Genomic DNA, 23,183 nt, shown 5'->3' on the forward strand with positions numbered 1-23,183 from the left:
AGCTCCTGTGAATAGAACTAAGACATGTATGTGCAGGTGCCTTTATTGTCTGCTGACCTTGATTTCTTCGAGCACATAGTCAAAAGGTGGAGGCTTTTTAAAAAAAATTAAAACTGTAGTTTTGAATTTACTTTTAAAAGAAACATGCATGCTGATTTCCATAGTTAAATGTTCGCCTCTTCTGAGGGTTGGTATCAGCTAATTTTCTAGCCTGTCTCTGAGATTTCAAATCTAGGACACAGTAAGAGCCTACTCTCTTTCATCTTGAGCTGTGTCCAGAACCCATGTCTGTTCTGAAGCTAGTCTGTGAAGTAAAGGCACGCAGAGCTAATGTGTGCTGGCACAGTTATTGTTCCACCGAATCTTCTTACATATGACTCCAGTGGTCAAACTTCATCTTCCAGCCTTCATTCCATTTCTGATCCAAACAAATATTTTCATGAATGTGTCCAAGATAAGGAAGATAAGGAAAAGTTGAAGAGATGTGTCACTTATCTAGCCCTATAAAGACATATTTTTCCCTTTGGGGTATGTGTGTGTGTGTGTGTGTGTGTGTATGTGTGCGCGCGCGCGCGCTCGCACATGTGCATCTGGTGTGTGTGTGTCTGTACATGTCCAAACCAGAAATCTGTGTCAGATGCCTTCCTGAGTTGCTCTGTGCCTTATCGTTCAATTCAAGACTCACTGTTCTGCTGGACTAACTAGCCACTGAGCTCCAGGGCTCTGCCAGCTCGGGGTTGCAGACAGCCACCTCCATGCCTGACCTGGTTTTGTTTGCCTGGGTGCTATAAATCCCAGCTCAGGTATTTATATTTGTGTGTGAAACATTTCACCCAATAAGCCACCTTTCTATGCCAGTAAAGGCTTATTCTGATGGAAGATGCCATTATTACTTTACAAACTCAAAATCAACCATCTTCACACAAATTATCAAAGGAACACCAATCACAGCAACTGTTAGGCTCCTTACCATCGCCTGTGCTTTATCCATTTGACTGCTTGAGACTTGTATCAATCAGCCCCCAAGAAGTGGCAGAGTTTGGAGGAAACATTAATTAAACAGAGCGCGGGAGAAAATATAAATGATCAGTGACACAAAGACTGGGGACAACTGGATACCAACATGCCAAAGAAGGCGACTACTTCCGTATCTGTCACCCTGCATAAAAAGGTATTCCAGAAGTCATCTAAGACCTCATTGTAAGGCCAGAAACTTTGAAATTGCTCGGAGGAAACGCTGAAATATAGACAAGCCCTTTCTGAGAAAAACTCCCATATGCCAGGAAATCAAGCAAGAAGTGATATAAGCACCTACAGAGATGTTTTAAAAACAAACAAGCAAACGAGCAGCCATCCACAGTGCAAAAGAAACAACTGGACAAAGAGACGGCCTGCAGAATAGAAGGGGAGTCTTCTCGAGAACGTCAAACACATGTTTCCTAAAAGCTTAAAAAGTTCGGTTGCTGCAGAGCCACGCTGACACGCATACCTTTTCCTTTCTGTCCTTTTTCCTTTTGGATACTGGCCAGAGCCAGAGCACACTTTCTTTGGTACTTCAATTACTTGCACTCTTTCTCCATTATTTGCCTTCCTGCTATGTGTCTGCTTTTCTACCAGATAGCTGCCCTCCAAAGCCAGCATGGCTAAAATGGCAATCTGTTCCCTCTCTCCTCTCTCCAATTCCTCTCCCTGCTGCTGGTGAAATTTACAGCCTTCCTGCCCAGGGATTTTTCTTTTTAACTCTAAGAAGATTTTCTTCAAGCTTTAAAAAAAAAAAAAACTCATTAAACTCAGCCAAAGAAGAAATAACACAATAAATAAATGGACAAATGATCCAAGTAAACACTTCCCAAAAGGAGAAACACAAACCGAAAATTTATGGGCAAAAATCAATAGTCAGCCAACAGGGAGATGAAAATCAAAACTGTATTGAGAGTCTCATCTCACCCTGACTCAGATGGCTCTCATCAAGAAAGTAACAACCATTAGTAGCAGAAACAAAGAGAAGAAACTGTGTTATCCATGGCTCTGGGAAGATACCTTAGTCTAGCCACTATACATTATGGAAAGGCCTCAAAACACTAAAAACAGAACTATCATCGATATAATCTCTGTGTATATAACTGAAGAAATGAAGGCAGTTCATGAGAGAGATATCTGCAAACCCATGTTTACTGAGGCTCTAATTGTAATAGCCAAGCAATGGAACCAGCCTTTCTCAGTGTGTTTATGTGTGTGTGTGTGTGTGCGCGCGCGCGCGTGTGTGTGTGTGTGTGCCTTTATCTATATCTATATATCTTTCTGTCTATAAAGGATAATTATTCAGCCACAAAGAAGTGAATACTGTTTTCATGAGGTAGATGTAAATAAAGATCATCATGTTAAAAAATGTAAGTTTAATACAGAAACACAAAAAGCCATACATTTCCACATTTTCTCATATTTAGGAACTAGAATTTAAAATGCCAGGTGGTTTGTGTACTTGAGAGAATGAAGCAGGACTGATGAGAGTTGGTTGAGAGCCTGGACTATGGACAGAGATCTAACAAAACAAATATCAACCAGAATCTGTGACTCCAGGGGGATGAAATAAAAGAAGTTAAGAGAATGGATATGACCAAATCAAGATAATGTGCGTATGTGGATATGTCACAGAGAAACCTAATAACATGTGAATTAATATACTGACGATAATGTAAACAAAAATTGGTATATGTAGTGTTAACACACTAATGTTAAATAGAAGCTTACTTAAGCAAAATCTTCCCTGATTTTTTCTCCATCCTTCACCCCACTCATTTGCTATTACATTGCAAGGTTTCCTAGTATCCTATTGGAAAACCTCTTGCAATACATGTCCACAGCGTTTCACCGGGCTTCACTTACCAGGAAACTGGGACAGAGGGAAGGACATCCTATTTGGACTCTAAATGAGAGAAGTATGGGAAAATAGAAAAGTAGAAGGATCCAGAGGGTCCTAGAAACCTACAAGTAGAACATTATGATAGCAAATTTGGGCCCAGGGGTCCCGCTTAAAGTAAGGCATCAGCCAAGGACAATACAGGAGGTAAACTTTAAACCCTTACCCAGATCTAGCCAATGGTCAGAACAGTCTCCACACTTGAGTGGGGAGTGGGATATGACTTTCTCACATACTCTGGTGCCTCACATTTGACCATGTCCCCTGGAGGGGGAGGAGACCTGGTGGCACTCAGAGGAAGGATAGCAGGTTACTGAGAAGAGACTTGATACCCTATGAGCATATACAGGGGGAGGTAATCCCCCTCAGGAACAGACATAGGGGAGGGGAATAAGGGGAAAATGGGAGGGAGGGAAGAATGGGAGAACACAAGGGATGGGATAGCCATTGAGATGTAACAAGAATAAATTAATTAAAAAAAAAAGAAAAAAAAAGAGTTGACCTGGAGGCCTTGGATTCCCAGAAGAAGTCCTCCTGAGCAAGGCTCTCACTGTAGTACAGCTGAGTTGGGGGAAAGGCAGGGCATTACCTGTGCTGGGTGATCACGTTGACAGCTGAAGGGTGATTTGCACAGTAAGCCAGGTACATCGATTTAAAATGAGGCAAGAGGTTCAGTAGGCAGCCACCTACTTTGTGCTGGTTTTCTGGAAACCTGTAAGTAAAACATGTCAAACATAGAATGTAAACCAGGAAATAGAAGGCAAAGAGATTTGCAATTGAGCCCAGAAATAGGTAAATCTTTCGATGCCTTGCCATGGGATTTGTTTTTGTTTGTTTGTTTTTATGTAGACTGAAATCACTTTATCCCTGGAATACAGTTTTTGATCACTGATTAAAAGTCTAGCCACCAGGCTGGAGAGATGCCCTGGTGGTTGAGAGTACTGACTGCTCTTTCAGAGGACCCAGGTTCAACTTCCAGCACCCACATGGTGGCTCCCAAGTGTCTGTAATTCCGGCATGTGACACACAGATATATTCAGGCAAAGCTTAGATAAACAAATTTTAAGAATAAATTCTAGCCACCAATTAAAACGCTGATGATGTACAGAGTCAGACTCTTACTGGTAATTAGTAGGCAGAGCTGTTGGTTTCTAGGAAGATTATATTCAAATTTCTCTTGACACACTGAGAATATTCAAATTCATACCAAGTTCAAGCATGTGCAAAACTGATTTAATTTAACAACACAACACACCTTGAACAAAAGTTTATATACACACACACACACACACACACACATATATATATACGTGTGTGTGTATGAAGGCAAACACTCATACAAATAAAATGAATGATGTGATTTAAAATTAAAGTCAAACAATTTACTAGATGTCCAAACTTCACATACATATAGTGATTTGACACAAAACACCATCACTGTCTTTACAGGGTTTTTCATCTTTGGGTTTTAGCTTTAGTCTGTGACAATGTGTCAAAACTACAGCAAATACACAAATATAAAGTGCAGTAGTGCCTGGCCTAAAGTCATAATCCCAATACTTGGGAGGTAGAAGCACGAGCATCAGAGGTTCAAGGTCAGCTTCTACAATATGGCAAGGTCAAAGCCAGTCTGGCCAGTGTGATACTGTCGCAAAATCAATTAACCATTAAGTGTAGAAGGAAATAGCAAAGTCACTGCCTCACTTACTTTGCACATTCTTCCAGGGCTTGGCAGAGTGTCTGTTGAAATGTGCATATTTCTTCAAAGTTTCCCAATAAACATGTAAATTCCACAGTACTCAGGCTGATGTAAGGGAGGAAAAAGGACACAGTGTTCTAGTTAATAGAATGGAAAGAGGAGCCCACTTGGGTGATAGCTTGCTGGTAGCTGGCAACTGTGAGGGAAGTCAAAGTGCTTGTGTTATAACAACTGCTTAAAAAAAAAACTTATAACAACCTCATTGTCCCTAGCACACTTGTTTAGCTTCCTTTCTCAGTTCATCTTTTCTAAAATAATATTGGTCCTAAAGAAGTGTGGTGATCATCAGGTCCATTTAGATATTTTGTTAAGCTTACTATCAAACTATAAAAACAGAGTAAAAATACAACATTAAGAATAAGGTAAAAAAAATTCTATGGTGTATCTCCTTTCTAGAAAATGGGAAAGTGACTAAAATATTTATGCTCAACAAGTACAGAGGAGAGAGGGTAGCAAAAAGGGGTAGGAAAAAAAAGCTGCTTTTTTGACATGAAAATACTTAAATAACAACTAAAAGCATTCTTCATCAAAGAGAATTAGAGGGGAGGAAACAAGTTAATTTTGTTACCGTTATTTGTGGGATAGAATGGAGTCAAATAGAGGCAAACTGAATGATTTTATGCAAGGCCTTTACTGTGGAATGTTCCTCTTCAGTTTCCCCTCACAAAACACTAAGTGGCACTAAGAACAGGAGCTGACCCTCATAAGGCATGGGACACTGATGCAAACACTTTTCTTTTTTTATATTTTATTAATTTATTCCTATTACATCTCAATTGTTTCACTTTTCAAGCAGGAGCTTCCACTGCTCTGTGAACTCCGTGCCATGGGTGTCTCCATTTTACAGGTGAGACAATATAGGCACAGAGAAGGTGGTAGGCAAATTAGCCAACATCAAAATGCAATGAGGAGCAAAGAATGGCTATCCCAAGCATTCTGAGCCCAGAGACCATACTCTTGAGCACTTTGGGGAAGAAACTTGTCTGAAGAGTCACATAAGAGGTGGATGTGGCACATATTCTCCCTCCTTCAGAATATACAGCTCTGGAGGCTGGAGAGATAGCTCAGAGGTTAAGAGCAGTAGCTGCTCTTGCACAGGGCATAAGTTCGGTTTCCAGCACCCACACTGGAGCTGCCTACAGTGCCTGTCATTACAGCTCCAGGGATCTGACACCCTCTTCTGGCCTTCTCCAGCACCTGTGCACATGTGGCATATGCTCACATTGACATACACATACATACACATGATTAAAAATAAAGAGATGACTCTTGTAAGAAATGGTTGTTAGCTGGAACACATCTGAGCCACACCAAATGTGTGTAGGGGGACCGGGAGGCACTGGAAAGGGGAGAGGACAGAGTGAAGATACACTACTCGTGTAAGAACCTTCATAGATGTAAAAGAACTAATTTAAACATTCAATCCTAAAACAGGTGTGGTAAGGTGGGTTTAAGAGGATTGAGTGATTAAGCTCAAAGCTAGCCCTCAGCTACCTGAGACATACTGTCTCAACACAAATATGGCTAATTCCTAGGGGCAATATTTACAAAGGAGTTTTCCTGACTAATCCAGAGGGGAAGATCCAGTGCCCCTCGAAACATGCAAAGTCTCCCCTTAGGCCCTCTTGAAGCACAAACTGGAAACTGCCTCTTGTTGTCTAAGGGGACTCTGGCAGCCAGCCAGTTTCTTTGAGTACTGCTCTGTCATAGGCACAGAAAGCAGGGTCCCTGAACTTTCTGCATCCTGCCTGGGGACATATCTAGCCTCTTGGTCATCGGGCAGTCTGGCTTGCTCAAATCATTGTGGGAATGAGAGGACAGTCAGAATCGATGCAAATACCCTGACTCCGGTATGAGCAGCCACTGAGGGCGAGGAAAGTCTGACTTCAGTCTCAAGCCTCCTTTCCCTGTTTCAGGATTGCAAGTCAGCCTCTTCCTTATTTGAGATCTCACTATCTCCCCTCCAGGATGACCGATCAGTGGCCCTCTTTCTGGCCTGTCACAGCCCGAAAACAGAAGGTACATTTCAGATAGTGAGTGACAAGGGACATGGTCAAGCTAGTCTGGTTACTTGTTGGCTGTGTGACAGGCAAAGCAGTGAGCCTGTCCAGACGTTGATTTCTTATCTACTCAGTGGAGACAGCCAATTCTCCCAGGAAACTAGAAAGGGTGATGTGCTGTGTTCCTATATTGCTCTGAGAGCTGTGATTAACAAAACACATTTCACATAATAAAAGCCAAATGCAGGAGAACACTTAAGCCAAATTTCAGTTGGACGTTTGCCTAACCAACATAATTTGTGAGAAAAGGGGGGAGAAAAACAGTTAATGACGTTAAACTCATTAAGCCTGAAGTTGGTAGTTTAGACAGACTTCCTCGCAAAAGTCAGCTTTTCCCAAGTTAAGAGGGGAGGATTTTGTCTTCCACCATGTGAGCTAAAGTTTCTATTTCACTTACAGAACATGAGGACTAGCGAAAGTTAATCAATTAAAGTAACAAGTAAGGGTAGTCATTATTTGTTAAATATGCTATCCCTACAAGGATAAAAAATAATTACATCCTTTCCCCCTTCCCTTTCCTCCCTCTAGCTGGCCCCTCCCACTCCCTCTCAAACCCGTGGTCTCTTTTTCTTTGATGATTGCTGTTAGCATACTTTTCTTTCATGAAAACTCAGTCTTTAGCTTAGACTTTAGAAAATCATTTCAGGTTTAGTACGTCTTGTACGTTTTGCTTTCAGAAATGCTTTCTCATCTCATTATTATTCACGTCTGCCTGAATGAAATGCTGGCTTTGAATTGCTCTTCTAAACATTTGCAAAATGCCACACTCTTTCCACCCCGGGAGCATGGGAACGAGGTCTGACCTGGCAAGCAAAGGTCAGAGTGAGCATGAGAAGGTCCAGTGTATGTGCTTTCCAAATAAAAGCTTCAAGCAGTCCTTTTTCTGCATGGTACAAGCAAACATTGAAATGCACAGGAAATGTGGGAGCTAAAAAGGAGACCCCGTACACCTGCACATGGATGTATATAGCAGGGCGAGTGAACAGACCCTTTGTTTAATATTGCAGCCCTGTCCAAAACAGCTAAGCAGTGGGACCAATCCAGGTGCCCAACACTAGAGGAGTGCTCGGGGGACATTTGCTATCTATGTACAAGAAAATTTCTTTAACTATAAAGAAGAAGGAAGATATGCGTTTGCCAGAAAATAGATACAGTTAGAAAAAAAATCATATCAAACAAACCAAGCAAATATCAGGTGTTTCCTCTCATTGATTTTTATAGATACAAAAAAGTGTGTGTGTGTGTGTGTGTGTGTGTGTGTGTTGAAAATAGAAAAAACTGTGTAGGAAAATGAAGAGGAAGTAGGAAAAGAAAATTGAGGGTAAGTGGTGGGAAAATATGCTTAATACATAAAATATATACAAAGAATTTGTATGAAAAAAATTTAACTAAAAATACTTTAAAAGTAAATCTTACAGAAACAGAGACTAGAAGAGAGGTTACCACCAAAGTGTGGGAATATAAAGAAGATGGTAAGGTGGAGAAAGAACAGTTAAGGGATACCGGGGCACAACTGGATGTGAGGTCTAACATCTAAATATTCTACAGCACAGTAGGAATTTTAGGGGTGCCAAAAAGTAATTGTATATTTCAAAATAGCTCATGGATATGCTAGTTACCTGAATCTGATCATTACACACTGTAGAGGTGTGCTAGAAATAGCACACTCCATTCTTTAAGGATGTACAATTGTGTAGTGCCAAGTATTTTTAATTTAATGTGGAAAAGAGGCAAGAGAAAAATATTCAAAGCACAAATTGTCATAGGCCGAATCTCAGATTAGCTATTCCTTCTGCAGAAAGCAAGCCAAGCGCTCCACAAGCAACATCTTGCATAATTGTTGTTGCCCTGACCATGTTCTTGGCAACCTGTGATCTGTGGAAATTCTTTTAAAGGGCAAAATCAATTATTCAGTGCAATGCCTCCAAGTGCTGACATTATCTCGCTTTATTTCACTGGGGTTTAAAGAGCCTTACTTGTTATTAGACTGCAAGGGTCTTAGGTAAGTAGCAAGAAGAGACTGAAGTTCTTTGGCATATTCTTTTTCAGTGTCCAAGATGTTCTGTAACACCTGCGGAGAAACAAGAAGGTCTTATAACCATCAAGCAAGTCCAAGGTCAAACAGAGCTTTAGATCTTCAAGTCAAATTCCCAGAAAAAGGTGTCCCAGTTTACTTAGGCTGGTGCTAGATGTAAGGAACACAAAAATACAAATGTACTTTATTTCACACTGGAAAAATATTTTAATAATTATCTGACAGTGAGGGGTATTGCATAACTCATATGAACACAATTATCATGACTTACCCACAACTGGAGGAGCCTTGCCACTTACATGGTGCTGGTCACATTTATGCTTTAAATAAGTTTATCAAGGAAGGGTTAGGTTATCTAATAAGGCTCAGTGTTCCCAGTTTATGAATAATAAAATTATAAAACATAGAGACTCAAGAGTAGGACGATTCTAGGGTAATTGTGACACAAAACATCAGGGATTTGGTTTGTGTATTGTTTCTGATAAGACAAATTCACAGCATTTAGGACATAGTTAAGGAGGGCGAAAACTGGTCCTTCAGTAAAAACAAAGGCTTCTGGTTTGAACACTTCAAATAAAAAATAAGAAACAGTACTGTGAGGACTTTAATGAGAACGATTCAATAATTATTTACTATTAATAAAACAAAATCCCTTTTTGTTCTTTGTTTGAGACTAAGTCTCACTCTAGTCTATAATGGCTTGGAACTCACTATGTAGCACAAACAGACCTCCCACTTACCATAATCCATGTGCCTCAGTGTCTATGTGGCTGAAATTACATTATCCGTGTAAGCCAATACACCTAGCTAACAATAGAGTCTATAGGAACAACTGCCACTGTATGACCCCACACGTTGTCTTTCTCCACCAATTCTCAGGCATGCCCCATTTCCAGCCCATTCTGGAAGCAGGCACAACCTTCAATTCAAGTGATTATACATAACGAAGTTAATATTTTGCTCTGTGTTTTTCACATCTTCTAGTTAATTGAACAAATCTTTCCCATGCCAATGGCCATGCTGCTTGCAGATAAGGAGCTTCCACTATATCTGAAGATGGAGACATTAAGTAGGCACCTACAAGAACCATGTGTGTCTAAAAGAAGCACATTGGTCTACAAAAATGGTAGAAACACACACCTGATCCCTTGTGTTTGTGGCTTCTACATGGATAGTTTTTATAGGCCTTCAATTTCCACAGGATTTAGCTAATTTCAGATTGAAAATATTTTTTAAATGTCATCTAACTGAACATATATGGACTTTTCCCCTTGTCATTATTCTTTTACTAATATAGTATAACACAAGCCTCTAATCCCATGGGCTTCATGCAAGAAGACTGCAAGTCCGAAGCAATCAGGGTAGCTTAATCAGATCCAGTCTCAAGATAAAAAGTGGGGGAAATACTGATGGTGTAGTTCAGAGGTAGAGCACTTGCCCCAGCATGTGTGTAGCCTTAGGTTCAGTCTCCAGAACCACAAGAAATACTTAGAAGTGTCACAATTATTAGCTGGATGTGGTGGTATGCACCTTTCATCTCAGAAGAGGCAGAGGCAGGTGAATCTGTGAGTTTGAGGCCAGCCTGGTCTACAGAGCAAGTCCAGGGCAGTCAAGGGCTACCCAGAGAAACCATGTGTCAAAAAGCCATAGAAAATGAAAACAAAACAAAACAACTATTCACATGACAAACACACACACAGACACACACACACACACACACACAGATTATCTAAAGTGCAGGAGAGAATGCAAAAAGGTCATGTACAAATGATAGGCCATTTTATATGCGATTTGAATTTCTGTATCCAAGGAGCCAATCCTTGTGGATACTAAAGAGTGCCAGTACTCACAAGGCAAAGCATGATGACTCGCTTTTGAAACGTGGAGTGGCTGACGTAGGTAGGGGCCCAAGGAGCCAACTGGTTTTCTGGTGACCAATTGAACTGGGAGATGGTGGTCCCAGCTGTGCTACTGGCTGAGAGGCTGCTTCAGTTGTAAGGCACATCTTACCTCATCTCAGATTGTGACATTTCAGGAGCCATTATGAAGCAGCCCAGATGCTGCACAGGCAGGTACTGGGCAAGCGAGGAACACTTTGACCAATGTAAGAGGCTTAACTGCGTCTCTCCCAGTAATGGCATTTCAGACCAGAAATTTCTGTTGGGGGAGAAGTGTCCTGTGTCTTGTGGGGAGTGAAGTAGCATTTCAGATCTCGACCCACTAGATCCCAGTTGTGCTCCATCCCATACTACAGTTATGACTATCAAAAAATGTGCTCAGAATGGTGATGTCACCTTAGTTGGGAATCAGTGACTTAGAAGGCCACAAGGTGGTTTCCAAAGCTAAGGGTTTGCTAAGCATAAAGGTACATGCTTATTATCCAAGCATTGAGAAAGTTGAGGCAGAAAGATAGTTTGAGGCCAGTTTACACAGTCAGTTTAAAGCCAGCCTGGGCAAGACTGTGATAAAAAAAAAAGAAAAAAGAAGGAAAGAACAGTCAAGGGTTAAATTACAGGCTAACTGACAGCAACTCTTGTCTACTTTCAGTTCCCCTGTTTGCTCAGAAACTATTCTTTACAAATGTACATTCAGAGGTCTGAAAGTACTGAGGCTTTCTGAAATTAGTCCAGTGATGGAATAGAAATGTTACTGCCTCCAAGACAATCCAGTTACAATAAAAGGTCATTATAAACTGCTTTAAGGGGCTAGAGAGATGGCTCAGTGGTTAAGAGCACTAACTATTCTTCCAGAGGTCCTGAGTTCTATTCCCAGCAACCACATGATTGCTCACAACCATCTATAATGGGATCTGATGCCCTCTTCTGGTGTTCATGAAGACAGACCAATCATGCACATAAAACACATAAATAAATAAATCTTTTTAAAAAACTGATTTGAGATGAATGAAACGCAAATACAGCACGCAAAAACTAGGTCTGGAGCTCAGTTGGCAAAGTGCTTTCCCAGCATTCACAAGGCCTGGATTGGAGTCCCAGAACCACATAAACTGGGTGAGGTGGTTTACACTTCCAATCCCCAGTATTTTCAGACAGTCGGGGCAAGAAGATCAGGAGTTTAAGGCTATCCTCATCTTCAGAGGAAGTTCAGGCCTGCCTGGGATACATGAGACCTTCTCGTAAAAAAGAAAGAAAGAAAGAAAGAAAGAAAGAAAGAAAGAAAGAAAGAAAGAAAAAGAAAAAAACACCTATTGTTTTCAATTAAAGTGATGCTTTAAGAAAGTAATTATAGATGCAAATGCCTATATTAAGAAAAAGAAGCAAGGTCCTTCCATTTTAAACAGATGTACTTAGTGGAAGCACTAGTTGGACTCAATGGGTTAAAAAAAAAGGAGGACAAGAAGTTCAGAGGGAGACACAGTGCTAGTGAATATGGACAAAATCTGCTGTATATTTCTAAAGTAGGGGTATTCTAATATCTCATCTAGTACTGAAGAGCCTGGGAAATTATCTCCTTCTAACATTATTTGGACAAAATGGAAATAAACTACGATCAGTGAGGAAGGAGGCTAGAAAAAGTGGCAATTCCAAAGAGTGGATAGACAAACAGGTGCTGAGAATTAGAACTTTCCAGAGCAGGAGACTTCCACAGGAAGCAGGCCAAGGCCTTAGCTCTGACTGACAAAGTTGGCCACTCACAATGGACCAATCTGAAAGTTGAAAGCACTCAAGGGACTCGGTGTCACTAAAGCACTTATACTTCTGTGAATTTTGTCCCAGTCCCAGAAAAAAATAAAGGAAATAACCTCCCCTTTCAGGCAGAAGAGGAGGAACAGTTATTATGATACCAGAATATTCTGGTAGCCAAACAACATGGGGACATTTATGTCCTTAACACCATGAGCCCTCTGGAGAAACTATTTATCAGAGTCTGCCTGACATGGAAAAGAGAGTATCTAAACTCCAGGCCACTATAAACACTCATGCAGAAGAAGGGAAAAGACCAATCTCAGCCCCCTCAACCCACCCTGTCTCACCTAAGAATGGACACCAAGTGAAGGTCACAGTTCTGGAGCTCACCAAAAGATGAAAACATGATCATGGGGAAATGGAATGTGTCCCTCTCATCATGCCTCACCACGACATGACTGAACACCTGTTCTCCAGTCTCGTTTACCAGGCACATCATGCCATGCTTCCAACACAAAATGACAAAGGTGTATTGAAAGGAAAAGCCATCAAACTAGGGATGGAACCGCCCTACAGTGCTTGCCTAGCATGCTCAGGGCCCCAGGTGCCACACCCAGCAGCACAGGAAGCAACTTAAGGAAGGACTTTATTTCAGCCCACAGTTTGAAGAGTTAGAGCCCATCATTGACAGCAAGTAGCGCCTTAGCAGCAGGAGGTGTAGCCCAGCCTACTCCATTCCTCACAACACAATGAGGAACAAAAAACAGCAGACAAACAATGCTGGTACTGGTACTCAGGTCACTTCATTGTCCCCCCATCCACCCACCCCCAACCCGCCTTCTTTGTATCCAGACTTGGATTCCAGCTCATGCCCTGATATCTTCAACATTCAGCGTGGGTCTTTCCCCTTGGTTAATCCTGTTAAGGAACACACTCAGAGACATACCCAGAGCTCAGTAGTCTAGGGGGATTCTAAAACTAGTCATGTTAGTGATGAATTTTAACCATTACACTGTCTCAAAAGAAGAGGCAGAGGAAGGAGAAGAGAGGACCAAAGAAATGACTTGGTGGCTTAGCGCACTCACTGCAGAAGCATGACAACTTTTTAAAAAAGATTTGTTCATTTATTATTTTGTATCCAGTGTTGTGCCTGCATGTACACCTGCAGGCCAGAAGAAGGCATCAGATCTCATTATAGATGGTTGTGAGCCACCATGTGGTTGCTGGGAATTGAACTCAGGACCTCTGGAAGAGCAGTCCGTGCTCTTAACCTCTGAGCCATCTGTCTAGCCCTGAGGACTTGATCAGATGCCAACACCCACATAAAAAGCCAGGCATGGCGACCGGTAATGCCAACACTGTGCGATAGAAGGTGGACACAGGGGGATCTCTGAGGCTTGCTGGCCTCCAGCCTAGCTCCAGGTTCAGTAAGAAACCCTGTCTCAAAGGAATATAATAGTTGCTAGAACAGAACTTATGCCCTCCTTTTCTGCTCTCTGTCTGTTCTCTGTACACACAGGCACACACATGTGCATGTGCACACACATGATGTTAAGGAGAGAGATGTTGTCATGTAATAGTCAAAGAAAATGTAAAGAAATAAATAGAACAAAGACAAAGGGCAATAAGTAGTCAACAGTAACAAAGAGGGCTAGCAAGATGGCTTGGCTGGCTAAGGTGGTGCTGCCAAGCTTGAGACCTGAGTTTGATACTGAGACCCACATGGTAGAGGAAAACATCAACTCCTACAAGTTGCCCTCTGACCTCCACATGTGTGTGCATGTGTGCGCACGTGCACACGTGTACGCACACACACATAAATAAAATGTATTTTAAAAAGTAATTCAAATTTTTAGCCAATGTATTATTGATGAGGTTATCAAGAACACATAATAGTGAAAGGACAGTTTACTCAATAAACACTGTTAGAAAAACTAGAAAAACTAGATTCACACATGAAGAAGAATGAAAACAGACCCTTATTTCACACTGTTCACACACACACACACACACACACACACACACACACACACACAAATCAACTTAAACTGGATTAAATACCTACATTCAAGACTCAAAACTGTAAAAGTATTAGAAAAAAGAGGAAAATCTCTATTGTGTTGTTCTGGGTGATAACTTCTTTTGGACATTGACACCAAAAGTACAAGAAACAAAAGCAAAAATAGACCAGTGTCATTATATCAAACAAGAAAGCTTCTATACAGCAAATGAATGAACATTGGAGATATAATTTTCATGAGCCAAGTGCTTGCCACACAAGAATAAGAAAATGGTGACAGGAAGATCCCTGGGGCTTGCCAGCCAGCCAGTCTAACTGAATAGGTTGTGCTCCAGGTTCATTTTTGTCCCAAAAGACAAGATGGCAAGGTGGAAAGTCAAGCATGGTAGTACACATACACCTTTAATCCCAGCACCCAGGAAGGGAGCACTGTGAATTTCCTGAACTGAGTCTCAGACCAGCTATGTATTGAAACTCTGTTTCATGAAATAAATAAATAAATAAATAAAGCCAAAGACTGAGGCACCCAACACTGGCTTTTTGTCTTTACACGCACATATTCATGCACATACACATGTGCACATATGAACATATGCACACATCCAACACACTTAAGAGTCAATGAATAGAACGAAGAGACAACCCATAAAATGAAAAAAAAACTTTTCAAACTATTATCTACTAAGGGGCTAATATCCAAAATATATAAGGAATTTAAAGAACTCAAAGGCAAGAGAACACTCCAGTCTTTGAAAATGACTCAAAAATCTGAATATATATTTCTCAAATTAAAACACATAAGTCACCAGCAGGTATATAATAATGCTCAGTTCCATCTATTATGAGGGAAACACACTTTTCACTTCATACCTTTTAGGTTGGTTATTGCTGAGAAGACAAAACATTGGTCTGGGGATGTAGCTCAGTGGTGGAACACATTAGCCTGGCATGCTTGAGGCTCTGTGTTTGAGGCTCAACCACAAAAATTGATTAAAAAAATTAATGCACAAAAGGAACCATTGCACACTACTACATGAATACAGTCATTTTGTGAAAATGTATGTTCAATAAAAAAAAATTGAAAATAACATCACGCTTGATGATGCACACCTGTAATTCCAGGACTTGAGAGTAGATATTGGCAAGAAGATTAGGAGTTCTAGGCTAGCTTCAGCTATATACCAAATTCAGGGGGAATTCAGGCTATGAGAGACTTTGCCTCAAAAAATTAAATAAACAACAATAAATAAAGAAAAGAAAAACCAAAAACAAATTTTTTTAAAAGCCAACAAGATTGCTCAGCAGATGAAGACACTTGCCATGTAATCCTCAAGTCTTAGAACCCCAGTAAAAGTGGAAAGATAAAACAGACCCCAATTTGCATGAAGTTGTCTTCTTACCTTCTTATGCACACCATGCTATGCATGCTTCTATCCAACACACACACACACACACACACACACACACACACACACACACACACACACACGAGAGTCAAAACACAGGTTAATGTTAATTAAAAAAAAAAAACTCCTGTGAATCCTGTGAGCCCAAGTCTTCATGGAAAGTTGTGTGATTTTGAAGCTCACATTTGTCCATCTTATCCCTCTGGCCAGCTGGGCTGGTGCTCATGGCAGTACCCCAGGTAATCATTTTTACTTGTGCTCAGCCCCAGTGTTCCTTTTGTATACACAGAAATAGAGATGCATGACCTAGAATTCGTGAGTATCTTATTTTATTAACTATTGAGGAGGAGGCAAGAGTCCTGAATATTGCTTTATTAAAAAGCATCTATCTGGGGACCAGAGAGATTGCTCAGTGGTTAGGGCACTTGCTGCTCTTGCACAGGACCAGGGTTTAGTTCCCAGCACCCACATGGCAGCTCACAACTATCTGTAATTCCTGTTCTAAAGGATCCAGTGCCCTCTTCTAGCCTCTGCAGGTACGAGGAAGACATCTGGTATACATATATACATACATGCAAAACACTCCTACACATAAAAAAACATAAAATATTTAAACAGTCCTTCTGAAAGTGTTTATTTGGTTGTATATAGAAGTTGTATTGGAATTCAAAACTCAAACTGTGGCATCATTTCTTTCATCTTAAATTCAAGAAGGAATGAAAATATCTAATCATCTCTATGTGCATTTTTTCCCCTACAAAAAACCTGTCTGATAGTGAGCCACCTCAAATTATCACCCTATCTTCAAGGACTGTCGTCTCTGTCACAATGGCTAATAAAATAAAGAAAAAAGAAGCAGAGGAGCCTGCTGGAGGAAAGACCACTTTGCCTCCCATGCTGACAATGGGAGCTCAGAGCCTCCCCAAATCTAGGCAAATGCTCCTCCATTTGCAGAGTCCGTCTGTACCCCTGAAAAGAAACTCATACAACTGCAAGGTGCTTGACCTCACCAAACTAAAGTGACAAAAGCTTTGTCAGGGCTGAGGAGATAACTGAGTCACTAAAGTGCTTCCTAAGCAAGCACAGAGTTTGAGCCACAGAATCTACAGACAAAGTCAGATGTGGTGACACACAGTTGTAATTCCAGTGCTGGGGAGGTGATGGCAGATGTAGCCCTCTGGGCTCCTGGCCAGTCAGCCTAGCCTGGTTGTTGAGCTCTAGGGCACAGTTAAGAGAACCTGCCTCAAAACAACAAGGTGGACAGCTCCTAAGGAACACTCAAGGTTGACTCCTGGCACCCACACACGTGTATATTTATGATGTACACCTGCATATGTACAAGCGTGAATAAAAATGAACACATACACAGACACACAGACAGACAGACACACACACACACACACACACACACACACACACACACACACACCCCAAAGGGGAATAAAGCCTCCTCATCACATTATTTCCTCTCAAACCACATGAGATTAGCAGTACAGGAAACAGAACTGCCCTCACTGCACTTCCATTGGCAGCAGTGCTCTGGGGGGATGTTTGAGATTCTTTCCTGAATTCACTCAGACTTTTCTTGCTTTTTTTTTTTCAAACTCAAAAGAACAGCTGATGAATGGAGATCGTTTTTTTTCCCCCCTTAAGGGCACAGGGCATCTCATATGAAAGGAAAAGGAGGGAAGCAGACAGAGAAGGCTGTGTGTGCCCTAACAGAAGGCCTCAGTGGTGAGTCAGAAGGAAAGGAGCTCGGCAGAGACCAACTTCAGAGCAGCACAATTTGATTAGGATAGAATCCCTTGAAACTTATGATGATAGGCCGGGTCCAGACACTGCCTTCCCCTCCCTGCTCTGTCTCCATGAGGACAAGTGGGCACCCATTTGCTGAACTAACCTTCCCTGACTTCAGAACAGAAGAGGTGGCATGAAGCCGCATTTCTACTCTGGACCATTATTTTCCCATAAAGTGAATTTCCTATATTTCCTAAAAAGGGGAAAAAGCAATGTAAGTATGAGAAAATTTCAAGGCATACCTGTAATTTCTGTACTCAGAAGGCTGAAATGGGACAGTCAAAAGTTGAATGCCAGCCTAGACTATATATGGTGAGTTTTAGGCCAGTTGGAGACACAGCAAGTCCTTGTCTCAAAAACAAAAATAACAAAATGTATGAAGAAATTGTTTTAAGAGGCTAAAATATATAAATAACGTCTCTAAATGGAGTGTTCTCTATAAAGGAAGACTATAGTGACCCCAGAAAACCTCAAGTCACAGCAAACCTACATTGCAGCAGTCTGAGATAATTCAGCTGCCTGTAGAAATGACAGCATGTTGGAAACAACCTTTGAGAGCCAAGAGGACACTGTAGTTCTGTATTTGTGTCATATTTGACTTCTTGCCAGTAAAACTGCTTGCCTACCTTCAGGGGTACTGACAGATTTCACACCTGCAAGTCACTGGCTAGTCTATATAGTGAGCTCCAGACCAGCCAAGGCTATATAGTGAAACCCTGTCTCAGAAAGAGGGGTGGTGGAGGGGTAGTAAGGACCACTGAGATTGCTCAGCATGCAGAAGCCCATGCCACACAAGCCAGACAGCCTGAGTTCTAGTCCCAGAACCCATGTAAAAGCACAGGGAGAGAGCTGCACAAGATCAAGGCAGATGACACCTTACAGTGTGGATTACGAAGTCTCATCTGCACCTGAGGAGCTCTTTGCAGGTGAGAACAGCTGCAAGAAGTAGAGTGCATTTCTTTGAGGGATGTAGGCCCTGAGAGGTTACCCATGCTCCAGTAGAACATCCTTCAACCATGGGGATACAAGTACCAGCATATGAATGCGCTGTGCTTATATATTAAAAAAAAAAGACCACATGAAGGTTGGGAGGGAGAAGTACTGGCGCAGATAGAGAGGAATTGGAGAGAAGGAAATGAGAGGTAGATCTGATCGCACACATCATATGAACCCTTGAGATTCTCAAGCAAAAAAGTGGAAAAAGAGAACTGAATCCACAAAATTGTCCCCTGATCTCCACATGTGCCTACACAGACACCATAAACACACACACACACACACACACACACACACACACACACACACACACACACACACACTCCCATACACGTTCACATACACATACTCTCAAAAAAGCAGAGAAAATTCAGGGCGGGTGTAAGTGAGTAGAGAGACCAGTGAGCAAAAAAAATAAGGTAGGAGGTTACAGCAAGCACCATAAGAGTTGTCATGGAATTTTTGATTTGCCTAAGGACCCTTCCTGCATTCACTTTTCTTGTGTATTTTGCTATCGCATTTTCCTACGCTGTGCTACAGCAATTTCGGGAAATAAACAATCTAATCTTCTGAGGGAAGAAAGAATGCTAATGAGAGCCACTCTTGACTGATTGCAGGCATGGCCCCTCTAGCCTGAACAAATTTCCTCAAACAGTTGCTCTGCCTAGATTCCCTTTTAGCTCCTCTCTGCTTATAACTATATTCTGACTCGCTTCCAAGAGCAGTCTTACATTCTGCCCTTCTTTTCCGTGCTCCTCACATTTTAGCTTAAATGACCACCCAAACCACCTTTGCGTTCAGGGAAAAAAACTGAAGAAGGGGTCAGAATAGTTGATCGAAACATTACTGCCAATATCCCTGACCAGAGATTTATGCAGCAAGTCCTTTGGGTGCCCCATTTGCCTAAAGTTTTAACAAGACCCCCAGGTACTTTTTTTACAAAATGTTTTTGACCACATTTTGAATTGACTAGCTTCTAATGCTTTACAATTCTGCATCTTTCTCAGCTCTGAGGCTGATGCTATCGTGTTTGTTCTGCATTCCCAATGTGACCAAAAGCCATATAACATCAAGTCTGCCAGTTAAGATGCATAAAATCCTCCTCCAACCCATTCTTTACCTTTTTACTCCTTCCTCATGTACCACATAAAGGTATAACGAGCAATGAAAGGCAATGAACAGATGTTTGTTAAAAAAATAAGCCAGGATTTGGGAGGTAGCGAGAGGCAGGTGGATTTTTTTTCTAATCAGAGGCCAAGCTGATCTACATATCAAGTTCCAGCCCAGCCAGGACTACATAGTCAGACTTTGTCTCAAAAAAAAAAAAATAAATAAAAAATAAAAAAAGCTAAAAGTCCTCACTCACTCTTGCACAAGTTGGCTTTGTCTCTCTCCTTCCTCCTTTCCTTTGTACCTTTCTTCCTCTCCCTCTCTCTCTTTTCCCTGTTTCTCTGGAAAACTTGATTAATACATAGTACCTAAGTAAAAGGAGTTTGTATTAGCAAGGGCTCACTGAGTAGAAGACCTTAAGAAAAGCTCTAGTAACAGACAAGTACAGTTGGAGTGTGTACATGAAGGAGAACAATGAAGAATACACAGATGTTATTTTATGCTAAAATATATGTGCATATACACTCATACCACCAGTTACATATATATAAATATATGTACACTTTATATATTTAATATATATATATTTCTCAAGAAAAGTTAGGTGTTAGTATGATCATTTCAAATTAGTGTGTCTAAAGTTGTTATTTATTTTCTTCTTTATACTTTTCCATATTGTTTCATTGTTATTTATATGAGTTATTTATAATAGAGTAAAATATCAGACACTACTCCTAGTAAAGGATAGCTAATAATTGCATTAACAGTGCTTAGATGGGAGAGTTGATATAAGATTAGATGGGGATATCTTTCATTTGGAATAACCTGGTTTTCTAGTTTCCTAATGGGATTGTGTTTTTATTTGTCTCAGATATCCACAGATAAGAAGGATAATCAGATCACTAGGGACATACTCTGAATTCGTTGCCACATTTTTTCCCTAAATATTCAACTCCAAAGTAGTGTAGATTTAAAAATAACCAACTAATAACAGTCTTTTTATAACCATAATCTAGCTATAACAGGCACAATATAAAAGTATTCAATAATAAAACAATAATAAGCCAGAAATGGCAATACATTCCTGTAATCCCATCATTTGGGAAACAGAAGCTTGAAGACTGTACGTTCAAGGACAGTCTAGACTATGTGTTGAGTTCCAGGTCAGCTTGGCCAGCAAAGCGAGACTGTGTTAAAAAATAAATACATAGATAAATGAGTGAATAAATAAATAAATAAATAAGCAAGCAAGCAAGCAAGCTGGGCATGCTTACTGTCCCAACAGATGAGAAGCAGATTCAAGGGGATTAGACATTCAAGGCTATCCTTGACTATATAACAAATTTTCAGACAGCCTTAACTATAAGACATGTGACTATTAAAAAAACACTAAAATAAATAAATAGTAAAAATTATTAAGTAATATTAACACAAAAGTTCTACATTTTTTCCCTTCAGGACAGTATAAGTTGCCCAAGAACTTCTCTTTTCTTTATTAAATTTGAGATTTGCTATAATAGGTATCAAAATGTTTAAAACATATATATCATTTGAGCTAAAAATTGAACTTTTAAGAATCTCCCCAGCAGATCCTTATCAAATTCAATGGCTAAGGCGCTGCATGTAGAACTGTTTATGACTAAAGCTAGAAACAATATATATGCTTCCCAATAGAGGGTGAGTTATACAAGCTGCAGTCCATCTAGAGTTTGTGTATATCAGCATATGAGAATTACAAGGGTTGCTCTCTTCTGTGTGCTGTGTTACTGAGCTACCTCAACCTCCACCTTCAACATTTTAAAGTGTTGTAGCCAGAAGAAAGATAAGTGATATATGTACCGCAGAGTGCCATATGCTGCAGATCCACAGGGAGAAGCTATGGCACACTTTCGACTGTCATTTGATTCAGTACTTTCTTTAAAACTCCAATCAGTAGAGGATCATTTGGAAGTGATGAGAACTGAAGGGAGACAGGAGGCTAGCTCTGCTGAATCATGCCACTTAACCTAGAAACAAGAGGAAAACTGGGCAAACTATTCTCCTCCAAGTGTTGCCCATTAGTACCTCGTACACTCCTTCTTGATTTTTCATAGCACCTACTGTGCACGCCACCAGCACAGAACAAATTCACTGGATAGTGAAATTTAATTTTTGAAGACAAATTAAATTAACATACATTTATAGAGGTGATTTAAAAACACCTTTTCTGTGCACAAAATCACAAGCTCATGCAGTACAAATGGGTATCATACACCCGGTAAAGTCAGAAGCTGTATTTCAGTAGAGATTTGGGGAGATCACGAGGCTACCAGACAAGGCAACTTAAGAGTTAATGATGACTTGACCTTTTCATTAGTGACTGGGCCAAGTCTGGAAAGGAGACATGAAGGAAAGCAGAGAGTATATTAAGGAGAATGATGCAATTTCTTTTTTCAAACAGGAGCTATTTTGAGTCTTACACATACCCTATTTATAACTAATATAGTTTGACATATCTGTGTTCAAAACAGAGCCATTTCATTCATCCCTCTGTGTCAAAGGCTGTTTTCCTTGCAGGCTTTCCTCAAAAATAGAATTGATAATTTTCCAGCAGGTGTTCTGAGCTGATTGGCTCTCAAGGAAAATCACAGAACACAATCACTTAAAATGCACTGCATCTTAGAAACCTGAGGCCTGGCCTTCTTTGAAATACAGTTAATCTATGCCACTGAATTTTGCTGTGATGCGTACATATTAGGCATGTTCTCTTTCCCCACTGTTAGTAGGCCATGCTCAGAAGCATCAGACAGTGCAGTGACTGTGAAACTTCTAGACATCTCTAAGACTCCCACAAGTACATGAACACCCACTGTAATGCAAACAGCCTTGGAATTTTTACAAAGAAACTTTATCCCATCTTTCCTCTGTGTCACCTTAAAATTATCAGTGCTTGACAAGTCAAACATCTCCGCTGTCGAGTTAAAAACAGTTCTGCCCCCTGAACACTTACCACAGTGTAGTAATTCTTGGTAAGTGGAGCAGCGTCAAATCCTTTGACAGCCTTAGGGGACAGAGGTCTCTCTGTGAAAAAAAGATATTTAGGTAATGTCAATATCATACAAGTCCATGATGAAAATTAGATAGCATAGGACAACTGACGTACTATAAGAGAATCAACATGGAAAGATCAGGGAAATGTACCTTCCTAAGTGTAAATATCATTAACTGCACAAGGTCAAAGTTCTATCTTCTTGTGCAGGTTCCTCGAGTTCCAAGGGAGGATCAGTCCAAAGAGTCAATACACAGCTAACCAATGGCAGAGCCAGGGCAACAGTGTTAATCTCAGTTTGGGCTTATTTATGGAAGTCAGAATTTCCAGTTAATTTATTCAAAACAGGTAAGGGAAACCAAAGGAACCCAAAATGTATTTGTAACTTGCAAATTAACACACAAG

General features: G+C 40.6%; 1 protein-coding gene across 1 annotated transcript in view; it reads right to left on the reverse strand.

The window, feature by feature from the left end:
- The window catches only part of Arhgef6 (Rac/Cdc42 guanine nucleotide exchange factor 6), a 114,028-nt gene that overhangs the window by 44,137 nt on the left and 46,708 nt on the right, over positions 1–23,183 (reverse strand). The window contains exons 6-9 of the mRNA XM_051142457.1: positions 22,740–22,810; positions 8,716–8,810; positions 4,629–4,724; positions 3,510–3,632 (exon numbers count right to left, since the gene is read on the reverse strand). Coding sequence (XP_050998414.1) covers positions 3,510–3,632; positions 4,629–4,724; positions 8,716–8,810; positions 22,740–22,810 — 385 coding nt within the window. The remainder of the gene's footprint in view (positions 1–3,509; positions 3,633–4,628; positions 4,725–8,715; positions 8,811–22,739; positions 22,811–23,183) is intronic.

This window comes from Acomys russatus, chromosome X, assembly GCF_903995435.1.
Source record: "Acomys russatus chromosome X, mAcoRus1.1, whole genome shotgun sequence".
NCBI lineage: Eukaryota > Metazoa > Chordata > Mammalia > Rodentia > Muridae > Acomys > Acomys russatus.